Source organism: Bubalus kerabau, chromosome 2, assembly GCF_029407905.1.
Source record: "Bubalus kerabau isolate K-KA32 ecotype Philippines breed swamp buffalo chromosome 2, PCC_UOA_SB_1v2, whole genome shotgun sequence".
In the NCBI taxonomy this organism is placed as follows: Eukaryota; Metazoa; Chordata; class Mammalia; order Artiodactyla; family Bovidae; genus Bubalus; species Bubalus kerabau.
This window is the reverse complement of record NC_073625.1, coordinates 172508827-172524051: the sequence shown is the minus strand read 5'-3', so window position 1 is coordinate 172524051 and position 15225 is coordinate 172508827. Positions and strand designations below refer to the sequence as shown.

The 15225-nt window shown below is 36.9% G+C and overlaps 1 protein-coding gene across 5 annotated transcripts in view; it reads left to right on the top strand.

The window, feature by feature from the left end:
• The window catches only part of TRPC1 (transient receptor potential cation channel subfamily C member 1), a 60598-nt gene that overhangs the window by 15354 nt on the left and 30019 nt on the right, over positions 1-15225 (top strand). For 2 of the 5 annotated variants that reach the window (XM_055569436.1, XM_055569438.1), the window contains 3 exons: positions 677-778; positions 4596-4798; positions 14716-14847. In XM_055569436.1, coding sequence (XP_055425411.1) covers positions 677-778; positions 4596-4798; positions 14716-14847 — 437 coding nt within the window. Of the gene's footprint in view, positions 1-676; positions 779-4595; positions 4799-12011; positions 12235-14715; positions 14848-15225 lie in introns of those variants that run through there. The other 3 variants (XM_055569437.1, XM_055569439.1, XM_055569440.1) reach the window with 2 other exon arrangements.

Here is a 15225-nt window from a genome sequence, read left to right as displayed (position 1 = left end):
TGGTAAAATTGCTAATATTGGGAATTTCCTGGCTGTCCATTCGTTAAGACTCAGAGCTTTCACTGCCGTGGCCTGGGTTCAGTCCCTCGTCAGGGAACTGGGAAAGCACAAGCAGTGCAGCAAGGCCAAAAAAGGAAAAAGATTGCTAATATTAATGTCATGATTTACACAATTTCAGTCAACCATATGTGCTTTAAAGACGAGAACAGCGGCTCCTCCTGCTTTTATTTTCCATTGTCCCCTAACTTCATGGTTGTATTGATTATATCCTTTGCTTGTAGTAATTTTTCTTGGCAATTTCTTTTATAGATTTGGAATGTTAGGATTCTTTTGATCCAGTGTTCAAGAGTAAATAAACATCTTGGAAAAAATAACGTATCAACTTTAAATACTACCTATATCAGCCCTGTTTCATTAATAAACCCCACTATCAAGCATTCATTATTTGATCAGCTCAAGCAGTGAAACCAGAATAAAAATGTGTGTGTTGTGGTACACAGAAGTATTGCTAAGGCAAGCAAATGTTCTATTTGGATAGTCTAAATTTTTAAAAATTCAGTATTACTGTATATAATACAGTTTAAATTTTTTTAAAAAATAGTTTTCTTTATGAATTAGTAAAAATAGTTTACCTCTTTCCCTCCATTTTCATTTTTAACTTTTTTTTTTTTTAAAGTCCGCAGATGCACTTTTGGTGGCAATCGACTCTGAAGTAGTGGGAGCTGTTGATATACTACTTAATCATCGACCAAAACGATCATCAAGACCAACTATAGTAGTTAGTACTCTTAAATATTTATTAATTTGAATTTTTAAACCAAAATAGATCTGCCCCATTGCCATTTTTTCTTCCCCTCCAATTTACTTCGTTTTATAGAAATAGATTTTTTTTTACTCTGTAAAAATATTACTTTAAGTAGACATTTGCAAGAATAACTAATATTGCTCTCAGGAAACCTTAAAATTCGTGAAATTTCTAGAATTTTGTTGATGCAATCCAGTATTTTTAGTTTGGAACATTCTGCAGGTTAAGTTGAAAATACAGATCAGTTTCCAGTTGGATTTAAGATTTAAATATGAACAATGAAACCGTAAAACTGGAGGAAAATGTAGGTGAATATTTAACTGTTTGAGAGGGAAGGACTTTGAACAAAAATCACAGTAGCACAGCCTTTGGTTGTATAGAAGTTAAACTTCTGAAATCAAGACCTCAGGAAAAATTAAGGAGATGGATAACTTTCAAAGGATATTTTTAGCATATATCTCAAATTCATAATCTTAATATTAGATGAATTGATGAAAAACTTAAAAATCAGTAAAAGATGTGGAAAAATCTCAAAGTGCAAAATGATAATCTTATTAATAATTAAATATGAAATGCCAATTTTTGCTTATCAGATAGCAAAAATTGTTTAAAAAAGTAATAACCATTGATAGCAAAGGAGTAGTACAGTCTCATACACCACTGGAAGGGAAGTAGTTTGAAAAGTGGTTTGGCAGGAAATGTCAGTAACAAGAAATCTGTTCATATTCTTTAAACTATCACTTCCTCTAGGAATTTGTCAAGGAAATGGTCAGAAATGTAGACAAAAATGTTACTTGTAATCTTATTTGTAGCAGTGAAAAAACCATGTGACATAATTTAAACATCCCAAAATAGATTTGAATATAAATAACTACCTGTATATTAAAATAGTATTTTTAAAGGAATAATTAGGAACACCTAACATTCTAACATTGGGACAGAATGGTAAAAAATGAGAATAGTAAACTGTATATATAGTATTATCCGAGGTTAAAAATATGCATAGAAAAGGAATTCTATGGAAATATAGCAAAATGTTACCTAACAGCAGTCATCACATTACCAAATTAAGGATATTGTTTTCTTTATTGCTTTTGTGATTAAGAAGATAGTCACTAATAATGCAATAAATTCTACTGTAAAAATGAGATATTTTCTGTGTATGTATCAAAATGTAACAGTTACAACATTCATTATTGGTGAGGATATAGTGAAATAATCAGTAAAAATAATTTCTGGGAGTGTTGTAAACTGGCTATAATCAGAAGAAAAATATTGTTTAGGAAAGAATTATAAATTCATTGCAAATGATCTGTCATTCTCTGAGAAAGAGGAGAAGCTCCCCTAAATAAAATACTTTATCATATATTAACTGAAATATTTTTCCCTCATTTAAACTAGGACAAAGTTTGTGTAAGCGTAACTTTCTCCCAAGGATAGTTCCAGCTAATTTTAAGTGGTAGCAAGCAACCAACAGTGTAGAGAAAAAAGAGGTAATGGTATAGCTCCTGTTCAAAAGATCAGAAATGTCTAGAATCCTATTCAATTTTCTGTCACCTGTCCTCCAGTTACTAGTATATTTTGGTATCCGTACCTGTTCAGCCTCCTAACCTCTTAACCCATTTATTCCCTTGAGGAGGTTGAATGTAGAGTTCCAGGGTATTGGAGCAACTGACTGATATTATTTCATCACCATTACCACTGCCAATCGAATCTTGAGTTGTAAGGCCAGGCAGTCCTCACCTTCTCAATAAGAGAACACTTTTTCAGTGTCTCTAACGAAAAAGCTTATCCAGCCTTTGCTTTGAATACTTCTAGTGACAGCAAGATCACTTTTTAACAGGTTGATTACCTCTAGATAGGCAATGTCAAGTATTTGTATATACTTTTTAAATTTGTCATCTCAGTGACTTCATTCTATATTCTTGGCTTATCAAAATTGTCTTTTGATAAATTTTGACTTTCAGATACAGGTTTCTTTTTTATAGTGTGTAGATTATATTTTGTGCAATGAAATGAGGGATTTTAATCATCTATCTGTTTTTCACATAGTTAAGTATGTTTCATGGGAAAAATAAGGACCATTTTTTTCGTAAGAGATTAAATATGACTTCCTCCTCTTTATAACCTATTCTTTTGTAATTAGGGGGAATGGAGTAAATTTTTATAGATTTCTCTGTAATTTTTAAATAAATTCATTAATTTGAAGACCCCAATAAATAGAAGGGAAGTATATAAACAAACTATTCATAAAAGAAGGAAAAAAATAAGAACGTCAGAAAATAATAAAATTTACCAGTAATTAAAGAAAAGTAAATTAATATTCATGATAGTTTTTTTGCTCATAAATTGGGAATGATCATGCCCAGTGCTGGTGAGTAAATCTTAGTCTGTGGGTACATTCCTGTATTATTAGTAATATAAACTATTAAAAGGTCTTGATAATACGTATCAAAAGCTTCAAAATTGTTCATGGCCTTTAGACCTATAATTCCACTTCAAGGGTTCTATGTTAATGAGATAATCCTAAAGTTTGAAAAAGCTGTATTCATAAAGATGTTTGTGATAGTATTATTTATAGTAGCAAAATAAAATACCTTGAACATAAAATCTATGAACTTCCTTAAATTGCATGCAAAATTCTGTACAAAAAATTTTTTTCCAGAAGAGTCTTTGTTATAGCTTCCTTTAAAAGCAGGTGTGGTGGCAAAAGGATTAAAAACAAATACTGTAGAAATTGGGTATTTTTATTTCTGCTTTTGTGTATTTTTCAGGTTTTTTATAATGTGTGTACTATTACAATGTTAGTAAAAATTACAAAAACTAACTGTGAACTTGATGAGCTTATACTATGGAATCAAACAGCTCACAGGAAAACATCTTTGAAAAAGTGATAAGTATTAGAATATACAATAGTCATAATATAGTCAACCTTATTTACTTTACCTGGCTCTTTATTTACTGATGTTTCTTTCCTCATGCTATGCAGTCACCAGGCATGAGCCCATGTAGTGAAAGGAGCTCGGGCTCCAAAGGACCAGACACCTGGGTTCTATCTGCACTTTGCCACTCTATTGTACAGCTCGGGCACATTCACTTCTCTGAGCCTCAGTTTCTTCATGGAGATTATAATGCTCAATTTTGCAGGCTATTGCGGGGATTAAATGAGATAATAAATACAAACTGCCTAGTGGTTCCAGGAACTATGATTGTTAGTGTTTTTGTGCATTTGTAACAGGAAGTAGTATAAGTGGTGTTTGAAAATATGTAGAGAATTATACAAAATGAAGAGTGCCTTCTATTTTCTTATTCTTTACAAGTAACTTCATTGCTTCAATGTGGCAAGGTTTTGTCATAGAGGTGGATTTAAAAATTTTTTTCTCATGCCTTTACACTTTGCCTATTTTTAACACTTCTGTTTTTCCATTATGTTCTCTTTCTAAAATTCTTGTTCTTTATCCTTGTCGTGCATGTTGCCATAATCTTGTGAAAATGAAACACTTTTTCCTAAAGTATTTCTCCATATATCCACACTTCTTCTTTGTTGGGAAAACAAAACTGGCTATATGAATATTTCCTAGTGAAGATTTTGTCTGTCATGATTATACTGCATTTACTAACTAAAGTTGTTTTGAGGTTTCAAAAAAGATTTAATCCTAGTGAAATGTGATTATATTTCTCAAAATAATCTTTATATTCTTTGTGTCTTTTGTTCATTACATTCTTTAGATAAATGTTTTTTTGATATCACAAGTAAGAACTTTTGGATGTTTATATAAATATTTTTCAGAAACTAATGGAGAGAATTCAGAATCCCGAGTATTCAACAACTATGGATGTTGCACCGGTCATTTTAGCTGCTCATCGTAACAACTATGAGATTCTTACAATGCTGTTAAAACAGGATGTATCTCTACCTAAGCCCCATGCAGTTGGCTGTGAATGTACATTGTGTTCTGCAAAAAACAAAAAGGACAGCCTCCGACATTCCAGGTCAGAAAATTAAGATTTAAATTAAGATGTGTGATGCAGTAAGGCATATGTCAATATAATTTTTATCGTTGTTCTGTTTAGACTTTTAAGAAATCTGGTATTGCAGTGAGTAATGAAAGCCAAACTTCTAGCTCCTTTGCTTAATACAATGAGTTCTGTATTTTAAAGAAATGTTTACTAAATGATGAATAAGCAGGAAAACTTTTCAGATTATGAATAAGGTTTATCTCATAATTCTGCTGGTCAGAGATAGGGTCACTATTTGCTTTTTAGAAGCAGGGTTTATTAATCTAAAAGAATTTCCAAGTAGTGGAAGGGATGAAGATAACTACTTCCTATCTTATTTATAAGTAAATAAATACTGTTACCTATCTAAATACTCAGCCTGTTATGCCTCTTTGTCCCCTCTCACACAATATTTAAGTCTTTTTCTTTTCCCATTCTCCCCAGTGAAAAATATTAACAACTGAGGGGTGAATGAACTCAAGAAAGTATCTCTTCCTGGACAGGTTGAGCAAGATCACACATGTGCATGTGGTATAACGTGTGTGGTTTTGGGCTAGACTTGAAAATCTCATTTTCAGCATAGCCTTTATGTATATATTATCTTTACAGTGGTCAGATGTAGTCGACATAGTGTCAGATAAAGCATTTACTACAGAAAATATGGTTGGAAGTCCCATGCCATCTGTTGTCACTGTTTTCTAGTTAAGGCTTCTTGTACAGTATGTGTGAAATTAGCTTTAAAACTGTGCGCCATCTACCTTACCTCATTCCTCTCCTTAAGAACAGATCTTTGGTGGATCAACAGATAGTCACAAATCCATAAATTGGAAAAGTCTACTGGGAATCGATTTAATGTTTACTTGCAGAGATTGTACTGAAAATTTTTTCTATTTCCAAGTCTGTTTTCCAATGAGATCTATGTTTCTCTTCGATAAGATCTGTGCCAGGAGCCGGCATATTGCATATTGAGTACATATTGCATATTGCATATTGAGTGCAGCACTTTCCACAGCATCATCTTTTAGGATCTGGAATAGCTCAACTGGAATTCTATCACTGCCGGGAGCCAGCGTGAGGAACTCCGCCCATGACAAAGGTCATGAGGAAGGAGGCTCGGCATACGCAAAGGCGGGATCGAGCCTCAGGAGTCCCCCTGGAAATTCTCGAGCATCTACCCCCAAAACCAGAGTCTGCCTACTTTCTGTTTTGTGCTTTCACCTACACCTCTAACTTTACGGGGGGCTGTCCCCCACTACCTCTCTCTGAAAAAAGAGTTAGCTTACAGCTCCAGTTAGTAATTCCTGGGTGTGACAGTGTTTAACCTACAAACTCCTTTGGATATCCTCTAGCCTGCCTGAATAGGTTTTTCCGGCCACATGTGATTGTTCAGAGCCTCCCAACTGTGAGAGGCAGGAGATGTTCTAAACTGTCTAAACACAGATTCCTTTGAGTAGTTAAAAGATTGATTAGAAATTGTATTGGTGAAGGGTTTTTCACTTATTGGGCCAATGTTTGCTGCTAAGTCTCCATACCCCTTACCTACTGTGTCCTTGGCAGTGTATTGATTGATATAATGGGTGTATAGAAATGTAAGTAGTAGCCTCAATGTTTGTAACCTTGGACCCTTGAGTTAATTCTTTTCTTGATTGAGCCCACCTCACCTTTGCCCTATAGGAATGCGGCTTTGTCCAATGCTTTTTTGGAGGCTGGTGCCTGACTTTAGAATAATCACCTTTAGAGAAAAATAAGTTTCTTAAAATGTTAACAGGCCTCCTGGCCAGAAGATGATGTAATTCACCTGAACTTTTGCATATGATAAGTTTGAAAGCCTGACTTCTATTAGGACCAGGAACTGCTGTCCTTGCATGACTCCACCCCTTCCCCCATTATCCTCTATGCACAACTTAAGGTATAAAAACTACTTTGGAAAATAAAGTGCGGGCCTTGTTCACGAAACTTGGTCTCCCCATGTCGTTCTTTCTCTCACCTTTTGGCTGAATTATTCAGCCTCTTTTCTCCACTGAATTTCCTCACTGAGCTATCTTTATTTCAGCCTCTTTTCTCCACTGAATTTCCTCACTGAGCTATCCTAATTCTATTACTCTTTATATCCTTAATTAATGTTTAATTAAGCAGTTGTTTCCTGATCCTCACCGACGCCATCCCTGCTTCGCATTCCCTGGATCCACCGGGGCTGGACCCCGGCAGATCTGGTTGATAGTTGTGACAGTTTTAAAAATAATTTTATTTGTTTGTTTTTGACTGTGCTCTGTCCTCGTTGCTGTGCGTGGATTTTCTCTTAGTTGCGGGGAGCAGGGGCTACTCTCTGGTGCACAGGCTTCTCACTGTAGTGGCTTCTCTCGTGGAGCCTGGGCTCTAGGGCAGTCAGGCTCCAGCACTTGCGGCATGTGGGCTCAGTAGTTACTACTTGCAGGTTCGCAGGTTCTAGAGCAACAGGCTCAGTAGTTGCGGTGCACAGGCTTAGTTGCTCCATGGCATATAGATCTTCTTGGATCAGGGAATTAACCCCTGTCCCTTGCATGGGCAGGCAGATTCGTTACCACTGAGCCACCAGGGAAGCCCAGCTATGGCAATTTATCTAACTTTTTAGTTTTAAAATGACTCAGATCAGATCAGTCGCTCAGTCGTGTCCGACTCTTTGCGACCCCATGAATCGCAGCACGCCAGGCCTCCCTGTCCATCACCAACTCCCGGAGTTCACTCAGACTCAAGTCCATCGAGTCAGTGATGCCATCCAGCCATCTCATCCTCTGTCGTCCCCTTCTCCTCCTGCCCCCAATCCCTCCCAGCATCAGAGTCTTTTCCAATGAGTCCACTCTTTGCATGAGGTGGCCAAAGTACTAGAGTTTCAGCTTTAGCATCATTCCTTCCAAAGAAATCCCAGGGCTGATCTCCTTGTAGTCCAAGGGACTCTCAAGAGTCTTCTCCAACACCATAGTTCAAAAACATCAATTCTTCGGCGCTCAGCCTTCTTCACAGTCCAACTCTCACATCCATACATGACTACAGGAAAAACCATAGCCTTGATTAGACGGGCCTTTGTTGGCAAAGTAATGTCTCTGCTTTTGAATATGCTGTCTAGATTGGTCATAACTTTCCTTCCAAGGAGTAAGCGTCTTTTAATTTCATGGCTACAGTCACAATCTGCAGGGATTTTGGAGCCCAGAAAAATAAAGTCTGACACTGTTTCCACTGTTTCCCCATCTATGTCCCATGAAGTGATGGGACCAGATGCCATGATCTTCGTTTTCTGAATGTTGAGCTTTAAGCCAACTTTTTCACTCTCCTCTTTCACTTGCATCAAGAGGCTTTTTAGTTCCTCTTCACTTTCTGCCATAAGGGGGGTGTCATCTGCATATCTGAGATTATTGATATTTCTCCCGGCAATCTTGATTCCAGCTTGTGTTTCTTCCAGTCCAGCGTTTCTCATGATGTACTCTGCATATAAGTTAAATAAGCAGGGTGACAATATACAGCCTTGCCGTACTCCTTTTCCTATTTGGAACCAGTCTGTTGTTCCATGTCCAGTTCTAACTGTTGCTTCCTGACCTGCATACAGATTTCTCAAGAGGCAGATCAGGTGGTCTGGTATTCCCATCTCTTTCAGAATTTTCCAGTTTATTGTGATCCACGCAGTCAAAGGCTTTGGCATAGTCAATAAAGCAGAAATAGATGCTTTTCTGGAACTCTCTTGCTTTTTCCATGATCCAGCAGATGTTGGCATTTTTATCTCTGGTTCCTCTGCCTTTTCTAAAACCAGCTTGAACATCAGGAAGTTCACGGTTCACATATTGCTGAAGCCTGGCTTGGAGAATTTTGAGCATTACTTTGCTAGCGTGTGAGATGAGTGCAATTGTGTGGTAGTTTGAGCATTCTTTGGCATTGCCTTTCTTTGGGATTGAATGAAAACTGACCTTTTCCAGTCCTGTGGCCACTGCTGAGTTTTCCAAATCTGCTGGCATATTGAGTGCAGCACTTTCACAGCATCATCTTTCAGGATTTGAAATAGCTCAACAGGAATTCCATCACCTCCACTAGCTTTGTTCATAGTGATGCTTTCTAAGGCCCACTTGACTTCACATTCCAGGATGTCTGGCTCTAGGTCAGTGATCACACCATTGTGATTATCTGGGTCGTGAAGATCCTTTTTGTACAGTTCTTCTGTGTATTCTTGCCATCTCTTCTTAATATCTCTGCATCTGTTAGGTCCATACCATTTCTGTCCTTTATCGAGCCCATCTTTGCATGAAATGTTCCTTTGGTATCTCTGATTTTCTTGAAGAGATCTCTAGTCTTTCCCATTCTGTTGTGTTCCTCTATTTCTTTGCATTGATCGCTGAAGAAGGCTTTCTTGTCTCTTCTTGCTCTTCTTTGGAACTCTGCATTCAGATGTTTATATCTTTCCTTTTCTCCTTTGCTTTTCACTTCTCTTGTTTTCACAGCTATTTGTAAGGCCTCCCCAGACAGCCATTTTGCTTTTTTGCATTTCTTTTCCATGGGAATGGTCTTGATCCCTGTCTCCTGTACAATGTCACGACACGAACCTCATTCCATAGTTCATCAGGCACTCTATCTATCAGATCTAGGCCCTTAAATCTATTTCTCACTTCCACTGTATAATCATAAGGGATTTGATTTAGGTCATACCTGAATGGTCTAGTGGTTTTCCCTACTGTCTTCAATTTCAGTCTGAGTTTGGCAATAAGGAGTTCATGGTCTGAGCCACAGTCAGCTCCTGGTCTTGTTTTTGCTGACTGTATAGAGCTGCTCCATCTTTGGCTGCAAAGAACATAATCAGTCTGATTTCGGTGTTGACCATCTGGTGATGTCCATGTGTAGAGTCTTCTCTTGTGTTGTTGGAAGAGGGTGTTTGTTATGACCAGTGCATTTTCTTGGCAAAACTCTATTACTTTGCCCTGCTTCATTCCACATTCCAAGGCCAAATTTGTCTGTTACTCCAGGTGTTTCTTGACTTCCTACTTTTGCCTTCCAGTCCCCTATAATGAAAAGGACATCTTTTTTGGGTGTTAGTTCTAAAAGGTCTTGTAGGTCTTCATAGAACCGTTCAACTTCAGCTTCTTCAGCGTTACTGGTTGGGGCATAGACTTGGATTACTGTGATATTGAATGGTTTGCCTTGGAAACGAACAGAGATCATTCTGTCGTTCTTGAGATTGCATCCAAGTACTGCATTTCGGACTCTTTTGTTGACCATGATGGCTACTCCATTTCTTCTGAGGGATTCCTGCCCGCAATAGTAGATATAATGGTCATCTGAGTTAAATTCACCCATTCCAGTCCATTTCAGTTCGCTGATTCCTAGAATGTCAACATTCACTCTTGCCATCTCTTGTTTGACCACTTCCAATTTACCTTGATTCATGGACCTGGCATTCCAGGTTCCTATGCAATATTGCTCTTTACAGCATCGGACCTTGCTTCTATCACCAGTCACATCCACAACTGGGTATTGTTTTTGCTTTGGCTCCATCCCTTCATTCTTTCTGGAGTTATTTCTCCACTCTTCTCCAGTAGCATATTGGGCACCTACTGACCTGGGGAATTTCTCTTTCAGTATCCTATCATTTTGCTTTTTCAAACTATTCATGGGGTTCTCAAGGCAAGAATACTGAAGTGGTTTGTCATTCCCTTCTCCAGTGGACCACATTCTGTCAGATCTCTCCACCATGACTCGCCCATCTTGGGTTGCCCCATGGACGTGGCTTAGTTTCATTGAGTTAGACAAAGCTGTGGTCCTAGTGTGATTAGATTGACTAGTTTTCTGTGAGTATGGTTTCAGTGTGTTTGCCCTCTGAAGCCCTCTTGCAACACCTACCGTCTTACTTGGGTTTCTCTTACCTTGGGTGTGTGATATCTCTTCACGGCTGCTCCAGCAAAGTGCAGCCATTGCTCCTTTCCTTGGACGAGGGGTATCTCCTCACTGCCGCCCTTCCTGACCTTCAACGTGGGATAGCTCCTCTAGGCCCTCCTGCGCCCACGCAGCCACGGCTCCTTGCACGTGGGGTTGGTCCTCCCGACCACCGCCCCTGGCGGTGACTAGTTTATGAGAAATTCCCTGGCAATCCAGTGGTTAGGACACCATGCTTCCACTGCCAAAGGCAAAGATTCAATCCCCGGTGAGGGGACTAAGTATTAAAATCCTTTATTAATGTTAAATATAAATTATTTTCCAATAGTATGCTTACATGTGTAGTAAGCATTTGGGATAGGGTTTGATGCTGGAGAGAACACAATGCTGTTTTGATTTGACATGTGAAAAACGCTTGCTCTGAAAGCTTTTAGAGGAGCTGTGGCTTGAGCTCAGTGTTTAAGTATGAATAAAAATTAAAAGGTAAAAGGCATTTTACACAGTACATGAATGTGGTTTATTTAGGGAACTGCAAGTGGTTTGGTATATTTGTTGAAGGCTTTGAGAGAGTTTGTTATTAATTTTTGAGAAAACAGTTATAGCAAATGTCAAAAGAGCTCTGACTAAAGTCATTTTCAGGAATTGCTAAGCAGAGCTGCAGGAGAAAAGAAAGTTAACCAAGAAAGAGATGGGTAAAGGTTTCAGGGAAGTTGAAGAGCCAGTATACTAGCAATAAGGAAGAAAGGCAGTCTGTATTTGTGAGATACTGGTTTTTAAATTTCAGAGCAGTGCCAGGTGATACAGTCTTTCCATTTGTAACAACATGGTTAGACCTTGAGAGCTTTATGCTAAGTGAAACAAGTCAGATGGAGAAGGACAAATACTGTATGTTTTTACTCTTTTGTGGAATATAAAGCACAAAAAAACCTATGGTTTAGTTGGGGAATGCATTCAAAGTTGCAGCCATTTCTTAAGAGTACCTTGTCTTTTTCTTTTTATCAGACTTCCTGATGCTCTGCACACATGCCTAATTTTTTAGTCAGCTAGGAATTTGTGGAGACTTTGTATATCTTTTCTCATTTCCAAGATCTCCCTATCAAATTTCTGTTTGGTCCACTGTTTCCCTCACCTCACCCTGCAAACTTGGTCTTACAAAAAGCTGCAGGTTTTCCTTGGTCATCCGTACTAAGTCCAATCCTTTCAGCCAGCAGAGCTGTAGGTTTTTACCTCCCAACGAATTGATTTATACCCCGTTAGCACGGAGAAGGCAATGGCACCCCACTCCAGTACTCTTGCCTGAAAAATCCCATGGATGGAGGAGCCTGGTAGGCTGCAGTCCATGGGGTCACTAAGAGTCGGACACGACTGAGCGACTTCACTTTCACTTTTCACTTTCATGCTTTGGAGAAGGAAATGGCAACCCACTCCAGTATTCTTGCCTGGAGAATCCCAGGGACGGGGGAGCCTGGTGGGCTGCCGTCTATGGGGTCGCACAGAGTCGGAAACAACTGAAGTGACTTAGCAGCAGCAGCAGCACAAAGGTACAGATTTACCAGTTTCAGAATGGAAAACTACAGTTATCCTTAAATGAACTGAAGGCAGAGATGATGGATGTGGCCTTAGGCAAAAAGGCCACAGGTTCCAGCCATTCCTGCCTGAAGTTCTGGTAGTTTTCCAGTAATTGATTGTCAATAGATAGTTTTGAGAGACCTGAAATAGTTGATTTTTTAAAAAATGATTTTGTCTGTTTTATGCATATTTTTGTACAGTAAAATCATTGAACTCTTTATATTCCACTATTACTTTTGATAGTGTTTTGAATACCAAAATGACAGATTTTATTTTATTTTCATTTACTGAAGTATAGTTGATTTATAACATGGTACTGATATTAGCTATACCCCAGTGTGACTCAGAGATGCACATATGTACATTCTTTTTTATATTCTTTTCTTTATGGTTTATCAGAGGGTATTGAATATAGTTCCCTGTGCTCAACAGGAGGACCTTGTTGTTAATCCATTCTACATATAATAGTTTGCATCTGCCAACCCCAAACTCCCAGTCCATCTTCTTCCCCCCTCCTCCCTTGTCAACCACAAATCTATTCTCTATGCCCAAAATGACAGATGGTATAAAGTGGTGCAGCCTCATTATTTTTCTGATTCTGTCTAATTGCTTTCCGTACTATGGCACTTCATTGTTATACAGCCACTTGTTTGCCACCAATACGAGCAGTTTTTCTGTGCATTATGTCCCTAATCCATATTTTTAGACATGATAATGTAGGCTAATACAAAAGTCATTTTTACAAACAACCTGCTGAAATTAATTACCATAAAAATAGTACAGACATAATGATGGAAACAAATTAGTTGCTTAAGTGTATATATTTTTTCTCAAGTTTTTGGAGCAGTTTTGGTATAGACAAATACCCCTTTAGAAATCCTTACTTAAGATAAAATAATTGTACTAGTTTATTAAATAGCTAGATCAAAGTTGGATTTCATAAATATTGTTTTCTTAAAAATGCATTATATAGCGCCTATTTTTGTGTCTAAGACATGAGACCTAGCAGTTAAATAAGGAGTAGTTCAATAAATTTATTTCATAGAAGTTTTTAATTTCTATACAGAAAAATTTCATTGCAAAGTAAAAAGACAACCAACCAACTGGGGAAAAGTATTTAAAACACTTTTGACTAGACAGAGGGCTAATTTCTTTGATATATAAAGAGATTTTACAAGTTGATGAATTTTTAAAAAAATCACCAGAAAAACAGGGAAATACAAATGAACAGATAGTTTACAGAACTATAATGAAAAGTAAACATGAAAGGATGCTTGAGCTTTTAGAGAAATTTAGAGTAATACCACTCTTAAAATTCCATTTTTCTTCCGTTAGGGTGGCAGCATGAAGATGTGGGGGGAAAATGAGCTTTCCTTATTGTTTGTGCTTTGGAAACATCCTCCAGATTTTAAGATACACATGCTATTTTATCCAGCAATTCTGAGTGTGCAAAGGATATATGAGCTAAAGAATAATCATTGTTACATTATTAATTGAAGTAAAAAATTAGAAGCAACCTAAATTTCCATTAAGTTGGACTGCCATCAAATGGAAAACTATCCAGTTTTAGGAAATAATGAGGTTACTCTGTATGTAGTGACATAGAAATAATTGTCCCTGTATACAGTATGTCTGAGCACTTTTGTGTATGACTAGAAAATATCAGGAAAGATTTTTCACAATTCTCTGAAATGTGACTATCTTTGAGGATTAGTCTTGGTGGAAGGAGAAAAATTGCAGAGCATTATGTTTCTAAACTGCTTGCTTTTTTTAAAGAAACAGGCATATATTAAATTTTTATTTAAAAGTAAGAATATATAATAGTTACCAAATTTTAAATTAAGAATTATATGTTTATAAATGAAAGAATAATAGCAAAACTTTTTTGATTTGGTTCCTGTTAGATATTGAATATGAACATTAATTAGCTCATGGAAGGTAAAGGGAATGCTTTTCTATTAGCTAGAAATTAGGCATAAATGAATGATTTTATTCTTAAGATTTGAAAATGTCTTTCAAAAATAACCTGATTGAATGAGTCATGTGTTGTATATATGTAGCATATTAAAGTAAATTTATTGCTGGGGAAGGAAAATTTAATAAGCATCCATATATTCAATTAGTTATCAGCAGATTTCATTTAAAATAATACTAAGTTCAGGAATAGAAACTTTTTAATTAAATTGAAGGATACAGAGTTTTACATCTATGAAAAGAAATACTAAAACGATTTCTTTAAAAGCAATGGTATAAAATTTTTCAATAATTATATCTCAGAATATTTATTTTTAAGTCTTTATTTTTATGTAGGTTACTTTATAATAAGTGTATTATAAATGTTTTATTTTCTTTTAATTTTATAATATTTTAAATTTATGAAAATTATAGGTTAAAAATACTAATCACATGTATATAATAAATGTTTTACATAATGAAATCAAATTTTATCTCAGGTTTCGTCTTGATATATATCGCTGCTTGGCCAGTCCAGCTCTAATAATGTTAACAGAGGAGGATCCAATTCTGAGAGCATTTGAACTTAGTGCTGATTTAAAAGAACTAAGCCTCGTGGAGGTGGAATTCAGGTGGGAATGAATGGAAATTGTAAATTATCTCTTTTTTTTTCCAGAATATTTTCAGCATGAGTTTTCTCATAAGCCAAATTATCACTTAATGTTTATTTACATTTGATCCAAAATGACCAGGCCTTGCTGCCACATACTTAGGATTTTCCTCTTCTCTCAGTGGAACAGATCCTAGTATCACTTATCACTTAGGTCATTCTTTCCCCATCTTCGCTCTTCCACTCTTCCACCCACCCTTAAATCCCTACTTTGTTCAACGTTACCAGAGGCATTCTACGGCAATGTGAAGAATAAAGGGAATGGTAGCCATAAACAAGAGCAAACTTACTTACAACTGCTCTCTGTCCTCATTCTCAGATTCTATAACCATCCTTGGAG